The sequence below is a fragment of the Peromyscus maniculatus genome, chromosome 23 (genome assembly GCF_049852395.1).
Source record: "Peromyscus maniculatus bairdii isolate BWxNUB_F1_BW_parent chromosome 23, HU_Pman_BW_mat_3.1, whole genome shotgun sequence".
NCBI classification, from domain to species: Eukaryota; Metazoa; Chordata; class Mammalia; order Rodentia; family Cricetidae; genus Peromyscus; species Peromyscus maniculatus.
This window is the reverse complement of record NC_134874.1, coordinates 38,971,282-38,992,119: the sequence shown is the minus strand read 5'-3', so window position 1 is coordinate 38,992,119 and position 20,838 is coordinate 38,971,282. Positions and strand designations below refer to the sequence as shown.

Here is a 20,838-nt window from a genome sequence, read left to right as displayed (position 1 = left end):
GAAAGAGGAAGACAGGAAGGGACCAGATAGCCCCAATAAATCCCCCACTGCTACCACTGAATCTACTTCCTCCAGCTAGGCCCCAAGCCTTGCATTTCAAGGACCTCTGAAAACAGTGCCATTAGTTGGCGACCTAGGCTTTAACACTGCGGGGCAACTTTAGGAAGGGAATGTTTAGTTGAGCTCAGAGTTGGAAAGGCTACAATTCATCACAGCAGGGAAGGTGTGGTGGTAGGAGTGGGAGAAGATTGGTGACATTGCATCCATCGTCAGGAAGCAGAGAGAGAGGGAGAGAGGAGGGGAGAGAGGGAGAGACAGACAGACAGACAGACAGACAGACAGAGTGACAGAGAGACAGAGGGAAAGGGAGAGAAGGGGAGAGACAGGGGAGGAGAAGAGAGGAAGGGATGGAGGGGAAGAGAGAGGGGAGATTGGGAGAGAGAGACAGAGGGAGGGAGAGAGGAGGAGAGAAAGGGAGGGAAGGAGAGAGAGAGGCTGTTGCTCAGCTCACTTTTTCTTTTTCTTTTTTTTCCATTCAGTCTAAAACCATGAGATGGTGCTGCCCATTTCAAGGTGGGTCTTTTTTCCTCAGAAAACCTCTTAGGGAGGCTGAAGAGATGGCTCTGAGGTTAAGAGCACTGAGTGCTCTTCCAAAGGAGCCAAGTTCAATTCCCAGCACCCACATGGCAGCTCACAACTGTCTGTGACTCCAGTTCCAGGAGCCCGACACCTTCACACAGGCAAAACATTACTGTTCATAAAATAAAAAATAAATAAAAGAAAAAAGAAAGCTTCTCAGGAAACTCCCTCAAGGACACACACAGTGACTTGTCTCTGGGATGGATCTAGAATTGCTGTGAGGGAATATCTAGTTGGAACGGTCTCTGGGCAAGCCTGTGCAGTCCTCTAGACTGGGTTCCCTGAGGTGGGGAGATCCACTCTGCAGACACCATTTCCCTGGGGTGAGATTATGGATTGCATAAACGGAGAAACAGAGTTGAACACAGTGATTCCCCACCCCTCTCTGCTTCCTGGTTGTAGATTCCATAGGACCAGCTGCTTCAAGCTCCTGTGTGTTTGGTTTCCCCACCATGATGGACCACTTTTGAACTGTGAACTGAGACAAAAGAAGCCCTTGCTCCCTTGAGTACTTTTGTTGGGGTCTTTTATCAAAGCGACATAAAAAGAAACTAAGGCACAAAAAACTAAGGCAGTTTCTTTTACTGTCTCTAAATTTAATCAAGCTGACAATTCAGAGTCACCATGAAGAACATTCTCCACTTGTAATGATAAAAAGTATACTTAATGTTTTTAGTTGGGCAGTGGTGGTACACGCCTTTAATCCCAGTACTTGGGAAGCAGAGGCAGGCAGCTCTGTGAGTTCAAGGCCAGCCTGGTCTACACAGTGAGTTCTAGGACAGCCAGAACCACGGAGAAACCCTGTCTCAAAAAAAAAAAAAAGATTCACCACATTATACCACCCAAGTAGGTAGCAGTGACCTGCAGGTGCTGAACTGGAGGGGTTGACAGCAAACATTACCTACCCATAGCCTAGACCCATGAATCTTTGGGTGGATAGGAAGTACAATTACAGAACAATTTCTTAAGTGGTTGTCTAATACACAGAGACACCGATTGAGGAAAATATGGGGGAATGTGTGATTTGCATTTTCCCTGTCTTTAAGACCATGTGGCTTTCAGATGTGTTTGTTTATATTGGTTTCCATGGCAATTTTATAATTATAAATTTTATATTTTCAAATCATATATATAAATAAATCATATATAAAAATAAATCAATATATATTGATATATATATCAATAAACAACTTGATTTATTATCATTGTTTGTTTTATGTGAGTGTGTCCATGGCACGCTCAGGAGATCAGAGGATAACTTTTGGGAGTTAGGTCTATTCCTCCACTGTGGGTTCTGGGACTGAAGTCAAGTTTTCAGGCTAGCATGGCATCTAGCTGACCCTCCTGGTAATTTCTTGAACACTAAAAACATTATGTGGCATGTGTGTGTGTGTGTCTGTCTGTCTGTGTCTGTGTGTGTGTCTGTGTGTCGGGGAGAGGGGGGTGTCTGTGTCTGTGTGTGTCTGTGTGCCTTTAGAGACCACAGGCATCAGATACCCTGAGCTGGAGTTACAGGTGGGGTAATCTGACAGACATTGGTGGTGGAAGTCAAATGCAAGTCCTCTGGAAGAGCATCAGGAAAAGCAGTGCATGCTCTTAACTGCTAAGCCACCTCTCCAGCCCCACTCCATGTCAATTGTTTGTTTAAAAATTCCTTAAGAAGTTGGATCTGCTAGTGCAGGATTGTAATGGCAGCCACTCAGGATTGCAGGTTCAAGGCCTACCTAGGTTCCAGAGTGGGTTCTGGGTAACTTAGTGAGCCGCCTCAAAACAGAAAGAAAACAAGGAAACAAAAATAGGGCTGGACGTAGCTTAGTGGTGGAGTGCCTGCCTAGCATATGCAAGACCCTAGGTTTAATCCTCATGAACACACACACACACACACACACACACACACACACACACACACACCTACCTTCATTGGCGTAGCAGACATTGCATATTTATGTAGTTTTGTGAGTGCATCTTCAAATTATTTATTTATTAAAAATACTATTTGTTGATAGCTCAGCTGTTAAGAGCAGTGGCTGCTCTTCCAGAGGTCCTGAGTTCAATGTCCAGCAGCCACATGGTAGCTCAAAACCATCCGTAATGAGATCTGGTGCCCTCTTCTGGCCTGCAGGCATAGATGCAGGCAGAACACTGTATACATAATAAATAATTAAGTCTTTTTTAAAAATACTATTTGTGTGTCTATGAAGTACGTGTGTAAATGCAGGTGAGTGAATATTATGGCACGCACAAGCCACAGTGTGTAGTTGTGGGTCAAAAGACTTCTTTGTGGAGTTGGTTCTCTCCACTCACATTTACACAGATTCTACGGATCTAAGTAAGGTTGTCCGGCTTGCTCAGCAAATATTTCTACCAGCTGAGTCATCTCACCAGAACCTCTTTCCATTTTATTACAATATTTCTGTGAGAAAATTCATAATAGAAACGTTTGTGAAACAGGGAGCTGGAGAGATGGCTTAGTCTGCTGCTGGCAAAGCGACTGCTGCACGAGTGTGAGGAGCCAAGTTTGGATCCCCAGGACCCAGGAAAGAGCTGGGTGCAGTGTGGACCCAGTGGTGAGAGGCAGAGATGGGCAGATTCCTGGGATCCACTGTCCAACTTTCTTAACCACACTGGTGAGCTCCGAGTTCAATATGAAGACCTTAGGGTATGCACATGATCACAAAAACACATACTAAAACACACAAACACAAATACAGACACACACACACACACACACACACACACACACACACATGAAATACTTTTGGAGCAAATAGAATCATCAACTCTCTCAATGGGTATTTAGCTGAGTATAGACTGAGTATAGAACATTATTAAATAGTATTGAATGACTATTAATGTTAACAATAAAGCTTTATTTTTTTTTTTTTTTTTTACAATAAAGCTTTATTATAAGCACCCATCTTAATGTTTTTTTTTTCTTTAGATAAGCTAAGTATTTGCTTCCCTAATTGGTAGCTGCTAGCCTCTTCCTGAGTGTGTCAAGCAGAATACTATTAGCTAATCAGTTTGGTGGACTGCCCTCAGGGCAGCAGGAACACCTTCTTAGAAGCTTCGCTGCTTTGAACACGCCACAGCCCCCTAAAGGAAGCTGCACAGCATTCACAGACGTTGGCTGTTGAAACACATTTCTACTTCCAAAAGCCACTATCCTGGACACCACTGTCTCAAACAGCTTCTGTCTCCTTTCCTCTCTCCTTCTCTCCCTCCCTCCTTCTCTCTCTCTCCCTCTTGCTCCCTGTTTTTCCCACCTCCCCTCCCTCCATGAACATTTCATTATGTTGCCCACACTGGCCTCAAACTCACAATCCTCTGGTTCATCCTCTCCAACGTGCCAGCGAACCCCAGCTTTCTAAGAACCCTTTTGCAATCACAAGCCCCCGTGAACAGAAGCAGCCATTGTGACCCATGCTGCAACATCAGGCTCCATGAAAGTCTTCTCTCCAGTGGTCTTTGCCTGCTTCTCATCCTTCTCATCAGTTCAGTGACTGAGCTGGTGATATGATGAAGAGATTATTTGAAAATGGCAGTGAAAAGCAAGCATTAACTACAAGGGACGACAGGAGTAGAGACAGCAAGAGCCTGGGGGAGCTGAGGCTGAATAGGATAGAAGGCAATGAGGAGCTACAGACAAGAAACAGTGAGCTCTCAGTTGCTGGCAGTGAACCAGGGAGCTGCCAAGCATTAATGGCTAAGGGCATACTATTGGAGAAATTATTTTGGCCACTCCACGTAACTAAAAGGATATTTATTTAGTGGCGTAACTCACAAATTAAGTGAAAGGTAGGTCACAGGGTCTGGGGAAGGTGTATCGCAATTCAGCGGTGTTCTCCGGAGCTCTGCACAGTCCATCTTCGCCGTTCAGCGTCCCGGCACAGAGAGGGCGCACAGAGAGAGCTCTTGCCCATCCAGCTCTAGGGTCTCCAGGTGCCTCCCCTGGCCCCGCCTCATAGGCGTGACAGTTGCCAGAGTCTCAATGGGGGTTGGAACTTCCAGATCCAAGCTGGAATGGCTACCCACTACAGCATACCTTGGACTAAATAGCTGTAACACTCATGGCCGTTGTATGGAGTCACAACACCTGAGTCTATTCAAGATCAGTAGCACTAGCAGGCACAGTTGCTACCTGCTGCTGCTGCTGCTGGAGTTCATATATTACAACATCTGCCAAGTGCCAAGGCCACCAATGGGTTAAAGGCCAGGACATTAAGTCTCTAGTTTCTAAAGCCGGGCACAATAGACCTCTAGGTCAGGACTTGAAGCCAAAAGCCCCTCGGCCTGCTGGTCCAGCCAGCAGACCGTGGGCACACAAGAGCCTGGGATGCTGGCACTGGTTGAGCTGCTCATTGCTTACCCAGTTCCTATCTGAGCAGAGGAGAAGGGTCTCAGCCTGTTGACTGGCGACCCTTGTTCTGTCTGTACACATCGAAATCTTTTTATTATTATTATTATTCTATTTTATGTGCATCAGTGGTTTTCCTTGTATGTATGTCTGTGTAAGGGTATCAGGTCCCCTGGAACTGGAGTTACAGACAGGTGTGAGCTGCCATGTGGGTGCTGGGAATTGAACTCAGGTCCTCTGGGAGAGGACTTATTAGGTTGCTTTAGAACTTTTATGAATTCTTGTGTGATCCAGAAAAACCACTATTTTTGTCTTCTCTCCCTTCTTTGGAAAGAATTGCTAGCCATTTCTTGTACTTGGTGTTTTATGGAAACTTCTAATACTTCGGTTAACACAGCACGACAAACAGTTATCTGTCAGACTGTGCCTTTTACTTAAAAGCCCCGGGCCAGGAGTGGGCGTGGTGCCTTGATGACATAACCCCTCGGGCCCGTTCTGGAGGCTTAGAGGGAGTGAGGACAAATGCGAGAGCAACCGCCAGGCCCGGAGTTACTGTTGCTCTCAGCTTGCGGAGACGAGGAAGACACTTGTGTGACGGTCCCTAGAATCAGCGGCGCCTAGACTTCTGGGAATGAGGGAGACCCCCCTGGGACTAGGCTATTTTGGGGGGGACGCTGCTGCGCGTGCGCACCTCGGCCTGCCTGCGAGCTCGCGCATGCGCACGACCGCTGCGCCGCCCTGGCTTCCTGCGGGCTGTGTTTCTGCCCTCGCTCCCGCAGCTTACGCTTGTGCGAGCTGGAGTAGCGGAGCCTGAGGGACCGAGGCTGGAGCGTCCCGGTCCGCAGCGGGCGGGCACGGCTGTGCAGGCCGGGGAGGCCGAAGGCCGGGCTGACAGGGGCGTCCAGACCCGGGCCCGGCGCGGCCTCCTAGGTGAGGCCTGAGGATGCAGATCAGGGCCTTGGGAAGGAGGCTGGGTCTGGCTGATTGCTGGTTGGAGGTACGGGGGCGCGTTGGGGGGTGGGGGGGGATACCGGACGGGGACGGAGCGATCAGCGCCTGCGCAAAGCCTCTGCGCTCTTCTTCCCTTAGCATGCGGGATCCGGGATGGTCGCAGTGGTCGGGCTGAGAGCAGGGTTGGCTGCACCACTTTGGGCAGCGTTGATTGTCCGAGGACGAGGCGGGCGGGCCTAGAAAGGAACGGTTAGCGACCTGAGCTGCGAAGGCGCTGTCCACACGCCAGCCTCACTCGACACCCCTTCCGCTCATCGCTTCAGAGTGTGACGAGTGTCCCTCGGCGCCCATGGGCACCCTTGCTCTGTCTGCTTGGTTCCCCCGAGACTGTCCCTGCAGCATCATATAGTCTAGCTGAGGGCAAGTTCGTTTTTGCCTCTGTTGATGAGGTGGTGACTTAGCCGAGGTCACCCTGAGGTTTTTTTAGTAGGAGTGTTACCAGGCAGCGTTCCTTCTGCAGTATTCAAGTCTCACTCACAATATCACTTAATTTTATACAAATACACCCCCCACACCAGGTTAACTGTAATGTTTTCAGAGCAGCCTGTGAGTAATCTTTTGTATCCCTCTTAAACAATGTAATTTGTTGAACTGGCATTTCGTGTTAGTTCACCTTGATAGTGGCACTCATTCATTCCCCATGCATGGTTACAGTTCTCCAGTCCTTTCTGAAAACCAATGAGATCACCACCCATAGGTTTCCTTCTTGGAATGTTCTGGTAGATTTTTGTATAGGAGATTCCCCCTTGCCATATCGCTCATAATGGCTTTGTTTTTCCTTCCCCAGACCCGACTCTAGTACTTCTCCAGACTTTTCCTTCAGCAGCAGAAGATGAATACATCCTTGGTAAGTTTTGTTTTGTTTCTGTTTACATCTCTATTGTCTAATTTGGTCTACTGCACTCGAAGAGGCAAAGAACAGTTCAGACTTTAAAAGAGAAAATAGATAAAAATAGGAATAGATAAAAGGATCAGACAAAACAGTAATGAACAATAGTAAGCATTTTTGTTGTGCTCATATCTATAGGTAGCATGGTCTTTAAAGAAGTCCTTATGGTGGGGTAGTTGTCACCTTGACCAGATTTAGAGACATGTGGGAGATGGCCTCTGGGAATGCCTGTGTGTGTGTGTGTGTGTGTGTGTGTGTGTGTGTGTGTGTGTGTGTGTGTTGGGTGGGTATCTTGATTACATTCACTGATGTAGGGAAGCTCATTTTATCATGGGCAAGACCATTCCCTGGTCATCCTGGGCTGCATAAATTGGAGAAGATGACGAGTACCCGCAAGCATGCTTTCCTCACTCTCTGTTTCCCGGTTGTGGATTCGATGTGACTGTCTGCTTCAAGCTCCTCCTGCCTTGGGTTATTCTCCATGGTGGAGGGCACCCTTGAACTGACCTATAGTCCCAACTCTGCAGTGGTATTCTGGGGTGATTCCTCTGCAGGCTTTACAGCAGGCAGGGGGAAAAACGGTCCATGAAGAAACAAGAACAAAACTCAGCTCAGCCTGATTTTATTGTAGCCAGCAATAGACCAGGACTTCTAGAGTCTGGCCTATAGCTAGAGTTTTCTTAGTCCTGCCTGGCCCACGGTCAGGACAAATTTCTCTTACCCACCAGTCCCCCAGCCGCTCAGACCCAACCGAGTAAACACACAGAGGCTTATATTGCTTACAAACTGTATGGCCGTGGCAGGCTCATTGCTAACTGTTCTTATATCTTAAATTAACCCATTTCTATTCATCTATAAGTCTCCACATGGCTTGTGGCTTACCGGTATCTTAACATCTTCTCATGGTGGCTGGCAGCGTCTCCTTGCCTCAGCCTTCCCTTCCCAGAATTCTCCTCTCTCCTTGTCCCACCTATACTTCCTGCCTGGCTACTGGCCAATCAGTGTTTTATTATTAACCAGTCAGAGCAACACATTTAACATACAGAACATCCCACAGCACTGGCCCATATCATTTTACTTTAGCCATATTTAAGCACAGCACAATTTTTGAAAAAAAAAGTATTCAAAAAACTTTTGCAAAAAGATAATAATTTAGTCCCAAGTGCACAACAATTTAAGGCATGTTTACATTAAGATTCCTCATAAAGTACATCTGGCCTCTTTCACAAGAATGGGTACTGTTGACTCAGATAATGCCCAAGATTTAGGGTCCAGGGAGCTTGACTGAGATAAACAACATCTGTGGGTGTCGGCATTGGCCTGGCCCTAAGATGGCATAGAAGTCTCTCAGGCTATTGTCAAACACAAGTTATATCACTCATAAGAATGGAGTTTGTGGTGCTCAAGATTTAGGGGCAAAGGTCTTGGACAAGTAAAAATGTGAATTCTGGGAGATGCCGGCAGAGCCTGTCTCAGCAGACAGCAAAGGATGGCCAGCTTGTAAAACGACATCATTGCTAGCGTTCCAGGGAGAGCAGCTACCTCAGTCCACTGAAGAGGTAAACTCCATGTTTAACTATCCTGGCTTCTCCAGTGCTTATCTGTGTGCAGAAGGCCTTTTTGCTCTCTATAGTATTCTAACACACACACACACACACACACTCTCTCTCTCTCTCTCTCTCTCTCTACAGTATTCTAACACACACACACACACACACACAGGCGCATAGGCGTGCACCTCCTATTGACCCCTCCTGTCTCCAGTCTCTGTCAGTTTCTGTCTTGCTGCCCTCTTCCTGGATTTAGAATTTCTTCTTAACCCTGCCCTGATCTCGCTCTCTTGGCATTAGCCAGTAGCTCCGTGCTGGTTCACCTGTGGATCAGCCAGTTGCCTGCTGAGCATCTCTGTGGACTCTGTCCCTACAACACCCAATAGACTGTCGAATCAAATAACTCAGTCTTTCCTGCCCATCGTTGTGTCTTCTCCTGTCCTTTCCATTCATTGGTCCATTGTCCAGCCTAGAAGGATGCAGTTTATTCAAAATGATCCTATTTTCCATCACCACATTCAGTCTGAGTAGTTTTCTTTGTTGGCTTTAATTTCTTTGTTTTTGCATCATTGGTTGGTTTGAAAGGGGGTCTTGGTATGTCACTCAGGCCACTCCTGAGCTCTTGATCCCCCTCTTCAGCCGAAAGTTACAGGCGTATGCCACCACCCCTGGCTCTGGTGATGACTTTCAGTGTCCCAAGAAGTTAAGTGACAGACCCTCGAATAACCTTTCTTCCCTTTGGCTAGAGTTACTTATTAATTAGGAGTCATTATTCACTGGCAAATGCCAGTGTACTCTCCTGGATACTGGCATTCTCCAAATAGCATATTCCTTCCCAGGAGCTCACTGAGGTGCCCTTAGTGGGAGAGTCTCAAATAGAAACACACAGATTGGGAATATCTTTGGAGGTATGAATAGCGTAGTAAGTTTATCCTGACTATGTTCTCAGTAAAGAGCTGGCCCCTAGGTGCTTTTAATATAAGAGAGGTTCTGTCAGCTCACATCTTACTGTTTGGGTTGGTGGAATTTTTGTTGTCTTTTTTGTTTTGTTTTGTCTAATTATTTTGTAGGTGTGTACAGGCCATGTTAGGTGTGTGGAGGTTAAAGGACAACTTCCAGAGTCAGGTCACGGGGACTAAACTCAGGTCACCAGATTTGGTGGCAAGCTCCTTCACCTGCTGAGCCATCTTGCTCGCCCTTGTGTATTTATTTATAAGATGCTCTGTCATTTCCATTTCTTTCCCAAAGCAATAATTTCACATCTTTCTTCCTCTCCTGAAAACTAGCTTACAGGTCATTGGCTTGAAACATCTTTGTTGTATGGTTAATGTATATTTATAATAATACATATATTATATATGTGATAATAATATATTATTATATAGTCAATAACCGACAATAACTTAGACACCACTGAAATCTACTTCACTGTGCTAAGCGCTTCCCATAGAGCCCATGATACCCACTAACGTCACAGGTAGAGGTGATGCTATGGCAGGAGGCAGTTGTAGTGTTGATGTGTTTGTGAATGAAACAGTTTGTTCAAAAGCTAAACACTAGCCGGGCGGTGGTGGCGCACGCCTTTAAGCCCAACATTCAGGAGGCAGAGCCAGGTGGATCTCTGAGTTTGAGGCCAGCCTGGTCTACAGAGCGAGATCCAGGACAGGCTCCAAAACTGCACAGAGAAACCCTGTGCAGAAAAACAAAAACAAACAAAAAAAGTTAAGCACTAAAAGGAAGTTTGAGGCGCTGAGGACATAGCTCTGTGGTTAAAGCACTTGTCCCTTAAGTTGTGAACTGGAGTTCAGATTTCCAGGAACCCATAAAAATACCAAATGAGTGTGACAGCCTTGGAAGGAAGAGACAAGGGGATCCTAGGAAGACTAGCCATGTCACCAAGTTCTGGGCTTGATTGAGGGACTCTGCAGTGGAGAATGCTGTGTTGAAGAATCTGGGGCGGCCGGGCGGTGGTGGCGCACGCCTTTAATCCCAGCACTCGGGAGGCAGAGCCAGGCGGATCTCTGTGAGTTCGAGGCCAGCCTGGGCTACCAAGTGAGCTCCAGGAAAGGCGCAAAGCTACGCAGAGAAACCCTGTCTCAAAAAACCAAAAAAAAAAAAAAAAAAAAAAGAATCTGGGGCATATGTGTCTAGAGTGTAGGAGAGAGACTTGGACTGGTGATGATAATTTGTGCAGTGTTTGTACATGGAGAGCAGTTAAACGATCCATGAATCCAGGCAGGCTCTCCATCAAAGCAGTCAGTGCTCTGGGAACCTGGGGGAAAGAAGAACTAGCAGAGGACATGAGAAAATAGTCAGGGAAGGAAAGGGTGGGGGCACCAACATTGTTCATGTACTGGAGACAAGGTGGAGAGTGTTCCAAAAGTAGGGTGCACCTAGGATTGCATGGGTGTCCCTCGGGTCTGAGCTCCTCGGCGGTGGGAACTGTTTCTGATGTTCTTGGGTCCCTGACAGCCAGCATTGTTCCTGGCTTGCAGTTCAAGCCCAGTGCTTTCTTAATGTGAATAAATGAGTCCCAAGGCAGTTGGGGTTTTTCTTTCTACTTTTTATGTGTGTGTACTATGTGTATTTGTGTATATATACAGTGTTGCTTGTGTGTGAGTGCATGTAGGGGCCCAGGGTTGGTGTTGGGAACCATCACTCACCCTTCTACTTTATTCATTGAGGAAGGATCTCTTAGTCAAACCCAGAATTCTCCAGTATGGCTAGTCTTGCTAGCCAGCTTCCTCTGGAGAACCCTGTCTTGACTTCCAAGATTGGAACCACAGAGGGGCTGCCGTGCCTGCCTGGCATTTACCTGGGTTTCTGGACCCCTAACTCTGGTACTCACACTTGTGCTCCAGGTGCTTTCACCACTGAGCCGCTTCTCTGGCCCCGAGGCAGTGTGTTTTGATAGGCGTGCTTTCCTTTCACGGTCTGTAATACAAAATAAAACACACAGTGTTCGTGGTTAGCAGCACCAGTGAGCTTGGGAAGAGCTTGTCTTCAGATGCCTGTTCCTTGTGATCGAATTCTGACCATATTGTTGCAGGGCCCACTGTCATTCAAGGATGTGGCTGTGGCCTTCACCCAGGAGGAGTGGCAGCAGCTGGGCCCTGAGGAGAAGACAACATACAGGGATGTGATGCTGGAGAACTACAGCAACCTCGTCTCCATAGGTGAGGACCAGCTGCCGTCTGAGCTGCTGGGGATGCCTTTAAAGTCACTAAAGAGTTGATGACTTTGATTTTGAATTCTGTGGGATGATTGTGAGTGGTTTCTTCTGATTGGCCTTTCTGTGAAAATAAAGCTCTAGGGCTCTTGTGCCACACAGTTGGTACAGAGGCACTTGCCCCTCATGATAGGAGCCCTGAAGGCATGCAGGCAGGCTCAAGTTGTTTTTCATTTCTCATTAACAGGGTATCACATTATCAAACCGGATGTTATCATCAAGTTGGAACAAGGAGACGAGCCATGGGTAGGAGAAGAAGCATTCTCACCTCAGAGCTGTCCAGGTGTGTTAGTGGAGGCAGAGAGGCAGATGATGGTAACTGGGGAGTTTCTCCCAGAAACATTCTGATCATCCCACACTTTAGAAGTTACTGAAGGTAGTTAGTCACTCCTACAGGTTTCTTCCTTCCGCATGAAAATATATAGTTATGGAGACTTTCTCCCTGGTTACCAATATCCAGAATCAAAGATTCCTAGCTGGCTGTGAGGGGCGCACACCTTTAATCCCAGCACCCAGGAGGCAGAGGCAGGTGGATCTCTGTGAGTTCGAGGCCAGCCAGGGCTGCACAGATGAAGTCAGTTCCTTTCCCTCTAAACCTTGCATGTTCCATTTTGAGTCACCCATTATCATCATTTTCTTGTGTTATGTGCTCATAAGTGTATTGTCAATTAACAACCTTCTTCAGCTCTTAGGTTGTTAACCCCTCTTGGTTTTGTTTTCATTCTCTCTGACCGTGAACTGCTTTGAGCTCTGTATTAGTCATTCTCCTGTGGCTGTGATAAACTCTCACCAAAGGAACTTAAGGAGAAAAGGTCTTTTTTGGCTCACAGCTCCAGGGTGTGCACAACCCATCATAGTTTGGAAGTCACAGCAGCAGGACTTTGAGGCAGCTGCTCATACTCTGCTCACACTGCATCCACAGTCAGGCAGAGAGTGATGCTTGCTGGTGCACAGCTTGCTTTCTCATTTTTATTCAGTCCAGAATCCTAGCCTGGGCCTGGTACTCCAAACATGGCCATCAGGTACTCCAACCTCATCAGGATGATCCCCACAGGGTTGCCTAGAGGCTTGACTTCTAGATGATTGACAATGTTAGCCATCACAGGCTCTTTTTTGGAGGGGGGTGGAGGAGTTGAAACAGGGTTTCTCTGTGTAGTTTTGGTGCCTGTCCTGAATCTTGCTCTGTAGACCAGGCTGGCCTCGAACTCACAGAGATCCACTTGCCACTGCCTCCCAAGTGCTGGGCTTAAAGTTGTGCGCCACCACCACCCAGCCACAGATTTTTTTTTTTTTTTTTTTTTTTTTTTTTTTTTTTTTTTGGTTTTTTCGAGACAGGGTTTCTCTGTGTAGCTTTGCGCCTTTCCTAGAACTCACTCTGTAGCCCAGGCTGACCTCGAACTCCCAAAGATCCACCTGCCTCTGCCCCCAAGTGCTGGGATTAAAGGCATGCGCCACCACCGCCTGGCTTTTTTTAACCTTTATCTTATATGTGTGTTTTGCCTGCATGTGTATCTGCACACCATGTGTGTGCAGTGCCTGTGGAGGACAGGAGGGGTTGGCTGTCCTCAACTGGAGTTGCAGGTGGCTGTGAAGAGCTATCTGGGTGCTAGGAATCTAACCCAGGTCCTCTGGAAGAGCAACCGATGCTCTTAACTGATAAGCCATCTCTCCAGCCCCTCTAATTCATGCTTCTGAGGTCATTGGACAACTTTGTGGAGTCAGTCTTTCCTTCATGTGGGCTTTAGAGATTGCTAGGTTTTCAGCAAGCTTCTTTACCCAGTGAGCCATTTTACCTTCCACCTCTTTATTGTCTTTGAGGTCAGTTTACAAAATCCATGTCCTAAACCATTTGATCCTGGCCTCTCCTTGCCTCTATGGGCATGTCTTCTTGTCCTCTGGAAACCCAGTTCTATGGTGTTTAGCTCCTGCAGACTTGGGTCTCTATCTCTCTTTCAAAATACTTGTTTTTCTCTTAGCCTCATACTAGTTCTTTTATTCCCAGTGATGTTGGGAATGATGTTCTGTTGTGTTGTGGACATATATGACATTGGATTTTTTTGTCTTTCCACCTTAAGGTATCTAGGAAGGGTTTTGTCCTGCCTGTGTCCCCTGGCTTCATGATTTCTCAGAGGGCTTCCCCACTCTCAAATCTGAGGCTTTTGTTTGCCTGTGTGTTTCTCTGCAGACTCACGCTAGCATGGCAATTGCGCTGTATTTTCTCTGGTATCAGTGTGTGTTTCTCTCGTTCTTGCTGTGTGTGAAAATTGATCATGAACTCTTCCAGCTTAGAGTTGCTGAGCACTGTCCCTATCTCCCCTAATTACTCAGTTGAACTCTGCTCATTTACCACCATGACCCTCAGAGAGGCTCTAAGAACATCTACTCATCAGGTAGTACAGGTCTCCAGATTGACTGGGTGTTTTTCCCTTAGGAAATATCTTGCTTTACCTTCTAGACAGTTTTAATGTAAGCATGAAATGTGCCTGGGCTACTGTTAATCCTGATTGCCTTGGAAAGACTTCATCTGAAGTATCCAGTTGATCCTTTACAAAGTAAATCTATTTAAGTTCCTTGTCTCCAGAGGCTTAACACAGCAATGGCTCTGTACTCGCTGCAAGAGCGTCCTGAAACCCTCACTAACTGCATTTGGTCCATGGTCTTAGCGTCTTCTCATCATGGGGTTTTCATCTTTGCAGCCTTACATTTCCTTAGGACAGGCTGTGTTTCCCTGTGTAGTAAGGTTTTTAAGTCCGAGTGCAGGTTTCCACCCCAGAGAGTTCTTTTCCTTCCCAACTCTTATCATTACTCCAGTATCGCTCTTCTCTCTGCAGTAAAGGTAGGCAAGATGTCAAGCAGGAAAGCAGTGGGAGCAGAGACTTGTGGATGCTGATATGCCATGAATTTGTGTGATAGCCCAGAAATCCTTGCATAAGGCCATGGCACTGTGGTCTGTATCGCGTGACCCACTTTGTTCAGTTAATAGCTTATTTTTCCTGGAAAAGAATGTTTTCAGTTATGACTCATCCTGGCTTTGAGTCGTTATTGAGTCTAGGTGGGACAGTGTTGATTTTTGACACTGGTGGATTCTGGGAGGCTATAAGAAGAATAAGATTAATAATGTGTGACGTGATGATATGCATGACATCAAGTGAAATAAGCCCATCCCATAATTTCTAAGATAAGTGGAAACAGAAATCACCATTGGAAGAGCACGCTGAGGGACATGCTTCCGAAGGTTTGTACACTGAGTAAAACTCACTCCCATTCAGAACTCAGAAACTGCACACACTGAGTAAAACTCACTCCCGTTCAGAACTCAGAAACTGCACACACTGAGTAAAACTCACTCCCGTTCAGAACTCAGAAACTGCAGCAGGGTCTGCTGGTTCTTTCCTGCTGCCGTGGTAAAACACCGTGACCAAGGCAACTTACAGAAGAAAGTTCATTTGGGGCCTTATGGTTCCAGAACGATAATGGTCCATCAATGTCACATCAGGAGCATGGCAGCAGGCAAGCAAGAGCAGCAGCTAAGAGCTCACATCGCAGTCCTCATACAGAAAGAGAGTAAGAGCACTCAAAATGGCAAGAGTCTTTTGAAACATGAAAGCTTCTAGTGTCATACTTCCTTCAGGAAGGCCACACCTCCTAATCTCCCCAAACAGCCACCAACTAGGGACCAAGTATTTAAATGCTCAAGACTTTTGGGGGACAACTCATTCAAACCAACATAGGGGGCTAAAGAAATTATTGGTAGATTGAAAGTGGGAAAAGTAATTGCCCAGGTCATCTTGACTATGTGTTTTGTACCACACGCTGTCGTGTGAGATAAAGCCCATCACTTCCTGCTGACAGGTGGGATAGTGACCATCGAGGGTGTTAAACGGCTTTCCTGGGTTTCCACATCAGTTCATGTAGTGCAGGCCCAGCTAGGAACAGAAGTACATTTCATGTCCAGAGTGAGTTCAGTCTCCAACTTCAGCAGTGGCAGGGTCCTTTTTTTTTTTTTTTTTAATAAATCAAAGCTTCTAGAGGATGACATCTTTTTCTGTGCCCTTTGATCCTTCCTGTTCACATTGGTGTTCCAGAACTCACCTTCTAAGTGAAGCTTAGAGGGGAAGTCTGGGTCTCAGGTTCTAAACACAAGAAAAATTTAGGTATAAAACTCACATGACACCGTGTGTGGAATGCAAAAAAACAAATAGTATGGAAGGATACAAATCAGAGAAAGTGGCACACGTGGTCGATGTAGTCAGCGATGCCTGAGTCTGGACCCCCGCCCCGTGTGAAGTGATGTGCAGCCAAGTGCTTGTCAGTCCCCAGCCCGAGTCCTTGTCTCCTGTATCTTGCTCTCTCTTGTGCAGTGGTGCTCCTACTGTCCTGAAGGCTCCCCCTTTGCTGTGACTCCTTCCATCCAGCATCCCTTTTTTTTACCAGTCACTGCTCTGTGAACAAAATATTACAAAGTAACCCAGATAAAGGGGCTATGTTTTATCGGTTTACTGTCCTTCCCCGCCAGTGGAGATCTGCTATGTTATTCCAAACGAGTAAACAGGGTGGATACTATCAGGATGTGACGCTAGACTCCAAATGAGAGGCTGCGTATCAGTGTCAGACCATGTGTTATGTAAGAAAATGAACAAACATGGGTTCATTTGCCTTTCTTCAGATGAAATCTGGCAAGAGAATGACCTGATGGAGAAAGTCCAGGGAGATGAAGAGAAACAGTCGTGGTCAACTGTGTTCGACTACAGAAGCATAGTTGAAAAGACAGGTGATATGGCTGGCCAAGCCATTAATGAAGAAACAACACTTGTCCCTTCAAGAGAAGTCATACCTAAGTGTGACTCCTGTGAAAAGAGCTTGACGTGCATCTCCGAATTCATTAGTAGCGATGGAAGCTATGCAAAAATGAAGCCCAATGTGTGTGCAGGATGTGGGAAATCACTCCTCCACATTAAGCTTGAGAAAACACATCCAGGAGATGATTCTTACGAATTTAGTCAGAATGAAGATGATTACACTCTAAGTGAAGAAAATATTTATCAGAAAATTCATATTTTGGAGAAGCCCTTTGAATATGTTGAGTGCCAGAAATCCTTCCCAAAGAACACGGTTTTTCTTAATCACATGGAAGAGAAGCCCTATGATTGGAATGAATCTGAAATAACTTTTCTTCAGATGTCAGACCTCAGTGTCCACCAGAGTTCTCCCATGGAAATGAAACCCTATGAGTGCCATGAATGTGGGAAGTCCTTCTGTAAAAAGTCCAAATTCATTATACATCAGAGAACTCACACAGGAGAGAAACCCTTTAAGTGTAATCAGTGTGGGAAATCCTTCTGCCAGAAGGGAACCCTCACTGTGCATCAGAGAACCCACACAGGGGAGAAGCCCTACGAATGTAATGAATGTGGGAAAAACTTCTACCAGAAGTTACACCTCATTCAGCACCAGAGAACTCACTCGGGAGAAAAGCCCTATGAATGTAGCTACTGTGGGAAATCCTTTTGCCAGAAGACACACCTCACACAGCACCAGAGGACACATTCAGGAGAGAGGCCCTATGTTTGCCAGGACTGTGGGAAGACTTTCTCTCAGAAGTCAGCACTTAATGATCACCAGAAAATCCACACAGGCGTAAAACTCTACAAGTGCAGTGAGTGTGGGAAATGCTTCTGCCGCAAGTCCACCCTCACAACCCACACGAGGACACACACAGGAGAGAAGCCCTATGAGTGCAACGAGTGTGGGAAGTTCTTCTCCAGGCTGTCATACCTCACTGTTCACTACAGAACACATTCAGGAGAGAAACCCTATGAGTGTACAGAATGTGGGAAAACCTTCTATCTGAACTCGGCCCTCATGAGACATCAGAGAGTACACACGGGAGAAAAGCCTTATGAATGTAATGAGTGCGGGAAATTATTCTCACAGTTGTCATACCTCACTGTACATCATAGAACTCATTCAGGAGTGAAACCCTATGAATGTAGTGAATGTGGGAAAACCTTCTACCAAAATTCAGCCCTTTGTAGGCACCGGCGAATTCATAGAGGGGAGAAACCCTATGAATGTTACATATGTGGAAAGTTCTTCTCTCAGATGTCATACCTCACTATACATCATAGAATTCATTCAGGAGAGAAACCCTATGAATGTAGTGAGTGTGGGAAAACCTTCTGCCAGAATTCAGCACTTAACAGACATCAGAGAACACATACAGGAGAAAAAGCCTATGAATGTTATGAATGTGGAAAATGCTTTTCTCAGATGTCATATCTCACTATACATCATAGGATTCATTCAGGAGAAAAGCCCTTTGAATGTAATGAATGTGGGAAAGCCTTCTCTCGGATGTCATACCTCACTGTGCATTACAGAACCCACTCAGGAGAGAAGCCCTATGAATGTACTGAATGTGGGAAGAAGTTCTACCACAAGTCGGCATTCAATAGCCATCAGAGAATTCATAGAAGAGGGAATGGGAACGTAGTTGATGTGGGAAGGCTCCTTTAAAGTCAGACTTCAGCTGACCACCTCAGTGAACTAGAAACTCCTGTCCAGAGTGGAGCCCAATTGTACAATTGGCCCTCAGCACCCATAGGTTCCATATCTGAGGAATCAACCAACCAGAACTACTTAGGAAAAAGGTTTTATCTGTACTGAATATATACAGAATTTTTTCTATGTAGTACAATATAACAACTTTCTATTGCATTATATGGTATTAAACATTATAGATAACCTAGAGACGAGTTAAAGTACATGGGAGGATTGTGTTAAATGCAGCATTTTACATAGGGACTTAAACTGCAGACTTTGGTGTTCAGTGCTCCCAGAACCACACTCCACATACCAAAGGATCCTTGATCAGAGAGCCCACACAAATGAGCAGAACAAGTCCATGGGAAGTAGATTCATCTGGAAGTTCACAGGTCAGAAGCCACAATTGTGAAAAGACCACATAGCAGACTGCACAGGAGTTTAAATAAATACTTTTCAACATGACTTCAAACTGCTTATCAGGGAATTGACTCAACTTAAAGAATGGAACGTGCACTCCTTTGGAAACTGCTAATACTAAAGGAGATTTTGTAAAAATTAAAAGAAGATAACCTGCTAGAAATATGTACACTCTATAACTACAGGATATAAAATTGTCAATCTAGTTAGACAAGTTTCCTGCATTAAACTAGTAAACAGTTCCCAAGGAACACAGAACTTGGGGTTTCTTGTTCCTAGTTTAGTAACAATCACAGAAATCATATGTTCAGTTTTAATCCAGCTTGGAAAAGCATTGTATCCTTGTTTGTAACATATAGTAAGATTACCATTCTAACTAAGTTCACCATCGTGTTATTTTTTTAATATGCACTGTCACTGAAGTAGTATTTGAAAGTTATGAACTATGCTTTTTTCTTGTTCCTTGGATTTTGAAATGCATTTGGTCATTGTTACAGGATTGTATCATCTCTAAGAAGCCAATTTTTTTTGTTGTTTTCAACTAGCAAAGAAGACAGAAATGTATCTATAAAATAGGAAACTCTGAATAGGTCATTTTTAATTAAGCCAGAAGTCTCCAAGGGCAAGAAATAGCTTTAGCACTCACTGTACTCTGTACAACTAAGAACTATACTTAGAATATTCTCATTTCTATCTGCTGTTTGTTCACTTTTTTATGTACATGCTTAAGTGTGTGTGGAGCACAAGGGCTGGGTAGCACTGTCTCTGTGCTGCTGTTGTGAACGTTCTCTGCTCTACCATCACTAGGAGGTGAGGACACACAAATAAGGCTTGTGGCAGACATCATCCATGGCCTTCTGTCACTCCCTCCTTGCTCTTTGTCTGTAGTCTGAGTATTCATTCCTCCTTGACATATGGGCTATCGCTCCTGATAAGTTTTATTGGTAGCCTTGGGCCCAAGTCTAAAGAGTTAGAGGGGTTAGCAGAGATCATTTCCTGAAAGGGTTTCCTCAAAGAAGCCCAACCTTGGTGACCATCACCATATCTGGATATGGTGCCAGATAATGACTCCCAACCATGGATACAGTGTAATCATGGCCATTACAGAAAGTAGAATAACCTGGGACCTAAATGATGTCGCAGAGCCACTAAACCAGCATGACCTGTAGCCACTCCATGTCTGTAGTGTGTTTTTTTCTAAGAGATTATTTGTTTCTAAGCCAGTTGACTTAGGAATATTCTGCTAGTAACAACAAGACAGTCTACCTGGTGTGGCATTACACTTTGTAGGAGTTATGCAATTCAGAAGTGGACTTTAGGTAAATCATTTATTTTGATGTGTCAATAGAGAGATTTATTATCTGTAACTTCATATGTAAACAATCTGAAAATTGAAAATGAATTTGAAACAAATGTGTATGCTTCCTTGAGCTCTCCTGTCATTGGCCTGTGAAGTTATTTTCCTGTGTGTATGGGTGTGCACATGTCTGTGGATGTCCAAGGACAACTTCAAGTGTCATCCTTCAGATAACGTCTCCCTGTTTGCTAAGACAGTGTCACCAACAGGCCTGGAGTTTATCAAGTAAACTAGGCTGGCCCAGCATGTCTTGGGAGCCACCTGTCTCCAGCTCCCCATTGCTGAGATTACAAGTGCCCATGGTTATATTTTGTATATGGATTCTGGGGATGGAACCTGGGTCATCATGCATGTGCATCAGGAACTTTACCAACAGCCATCCGCCACCATAGCTGGTTCACATGGTTCTGGGAATCAAACTCAGCCTGATGATGATGGTCAGGCAGGCACTTGGCCAACTGAGGCCTTGTTTTATTGTTTGTTTTGAGATACAAGTGTTGAGTTGTAGCCCTGACAGGCCTTGAACTTATTGTGATCCTCCTGCCTTAATCTCCCAAGTGTGGGAATACAGATGTGAGCCACTATGACCAGCTTGACTTGTGAGATTAACTTTTGGAAACAGACATCAGCTCTACTTCCATTTTCTAATACAATAAGTTTCGTTTGGGGTACAGACTTGCACATAGATCACTGCTTACATTTGGCAATGTGTGATGTGATGTAAGGATCTAATTTTGCTTACTTTCAGATAATTATCCTGGTAGCCCATAACTTTTGAACAATTTATCCATTGTACAGAATACCACATTATTTATATATAAGACTCATATATCTCCTATTTTG

The 20,838-nt window shown here is 45.4% G+C and overlaps 1 protein-coding gene across 4 annotated transcripts; it reads left to right on the top strand.

Moving 5' to 3' along the window:
* Positions 1–5,706: 5,706 nt before the first annotated feature.
* Znf12 (zinc finger protein 12) lies at positions 5,707–20,055 on the top strand. Of its 4 annotated transcripts, none has more exons than XM_006982641.4 (5): positions 5,707–5,993; positions 6,795–6,854; positions 11,496–11,622; positions 11,863–11,958; positions 16,342–20,055. In XM_006982641.4, exons 2-5 carry the CDS (start codon positions 6,840–6,842, stop codon positions 18,189–18,191), a joined length of 2,088 nt encoding a protein of 695 aa, XP_006982703.3. In that variant the 5' UTR covers positions 5,707–5,993; positions 6,795–6,839; the 3' UTR covers positions 18,192–20,055. The 4 variants fall into 4 exon arrangements, with proteins under 4 accessions (XP_006982703.3, XP_015856680.3, XP_042123718.2 ...); XM_016001194.3 differs by having other exon boundaries at positions 5,716–5,926; XM_042267784.2 differs by lacking the exon at positions 11,863–11,958 and having other exon boundaries at positions 5,716–5,993.
* The last annotated feature ends 783 nt before the right edge of the window (positions 20,056–20,838 follow it).

Excerpts from the sequence above, each read along its gene's own strand:
- Znf12 (XM_006982641.4), top strand. Across the intron at positions 11,623-11,862 it reads CAGCAACCTCGTCTCCATAG|GGTATCACATTATCAAACCG; the intron begins GTGAGGACCAGC and ends TCTCATTAACAG. Across the intron at positions 11,959-16,341 it reads CTCACCTCAGAGCTGTCCAG|ATGAAATCTGGCAAGAGAAT; the intron begins GTGTGTTAGTGG and ends GCCTTTCTTCAG.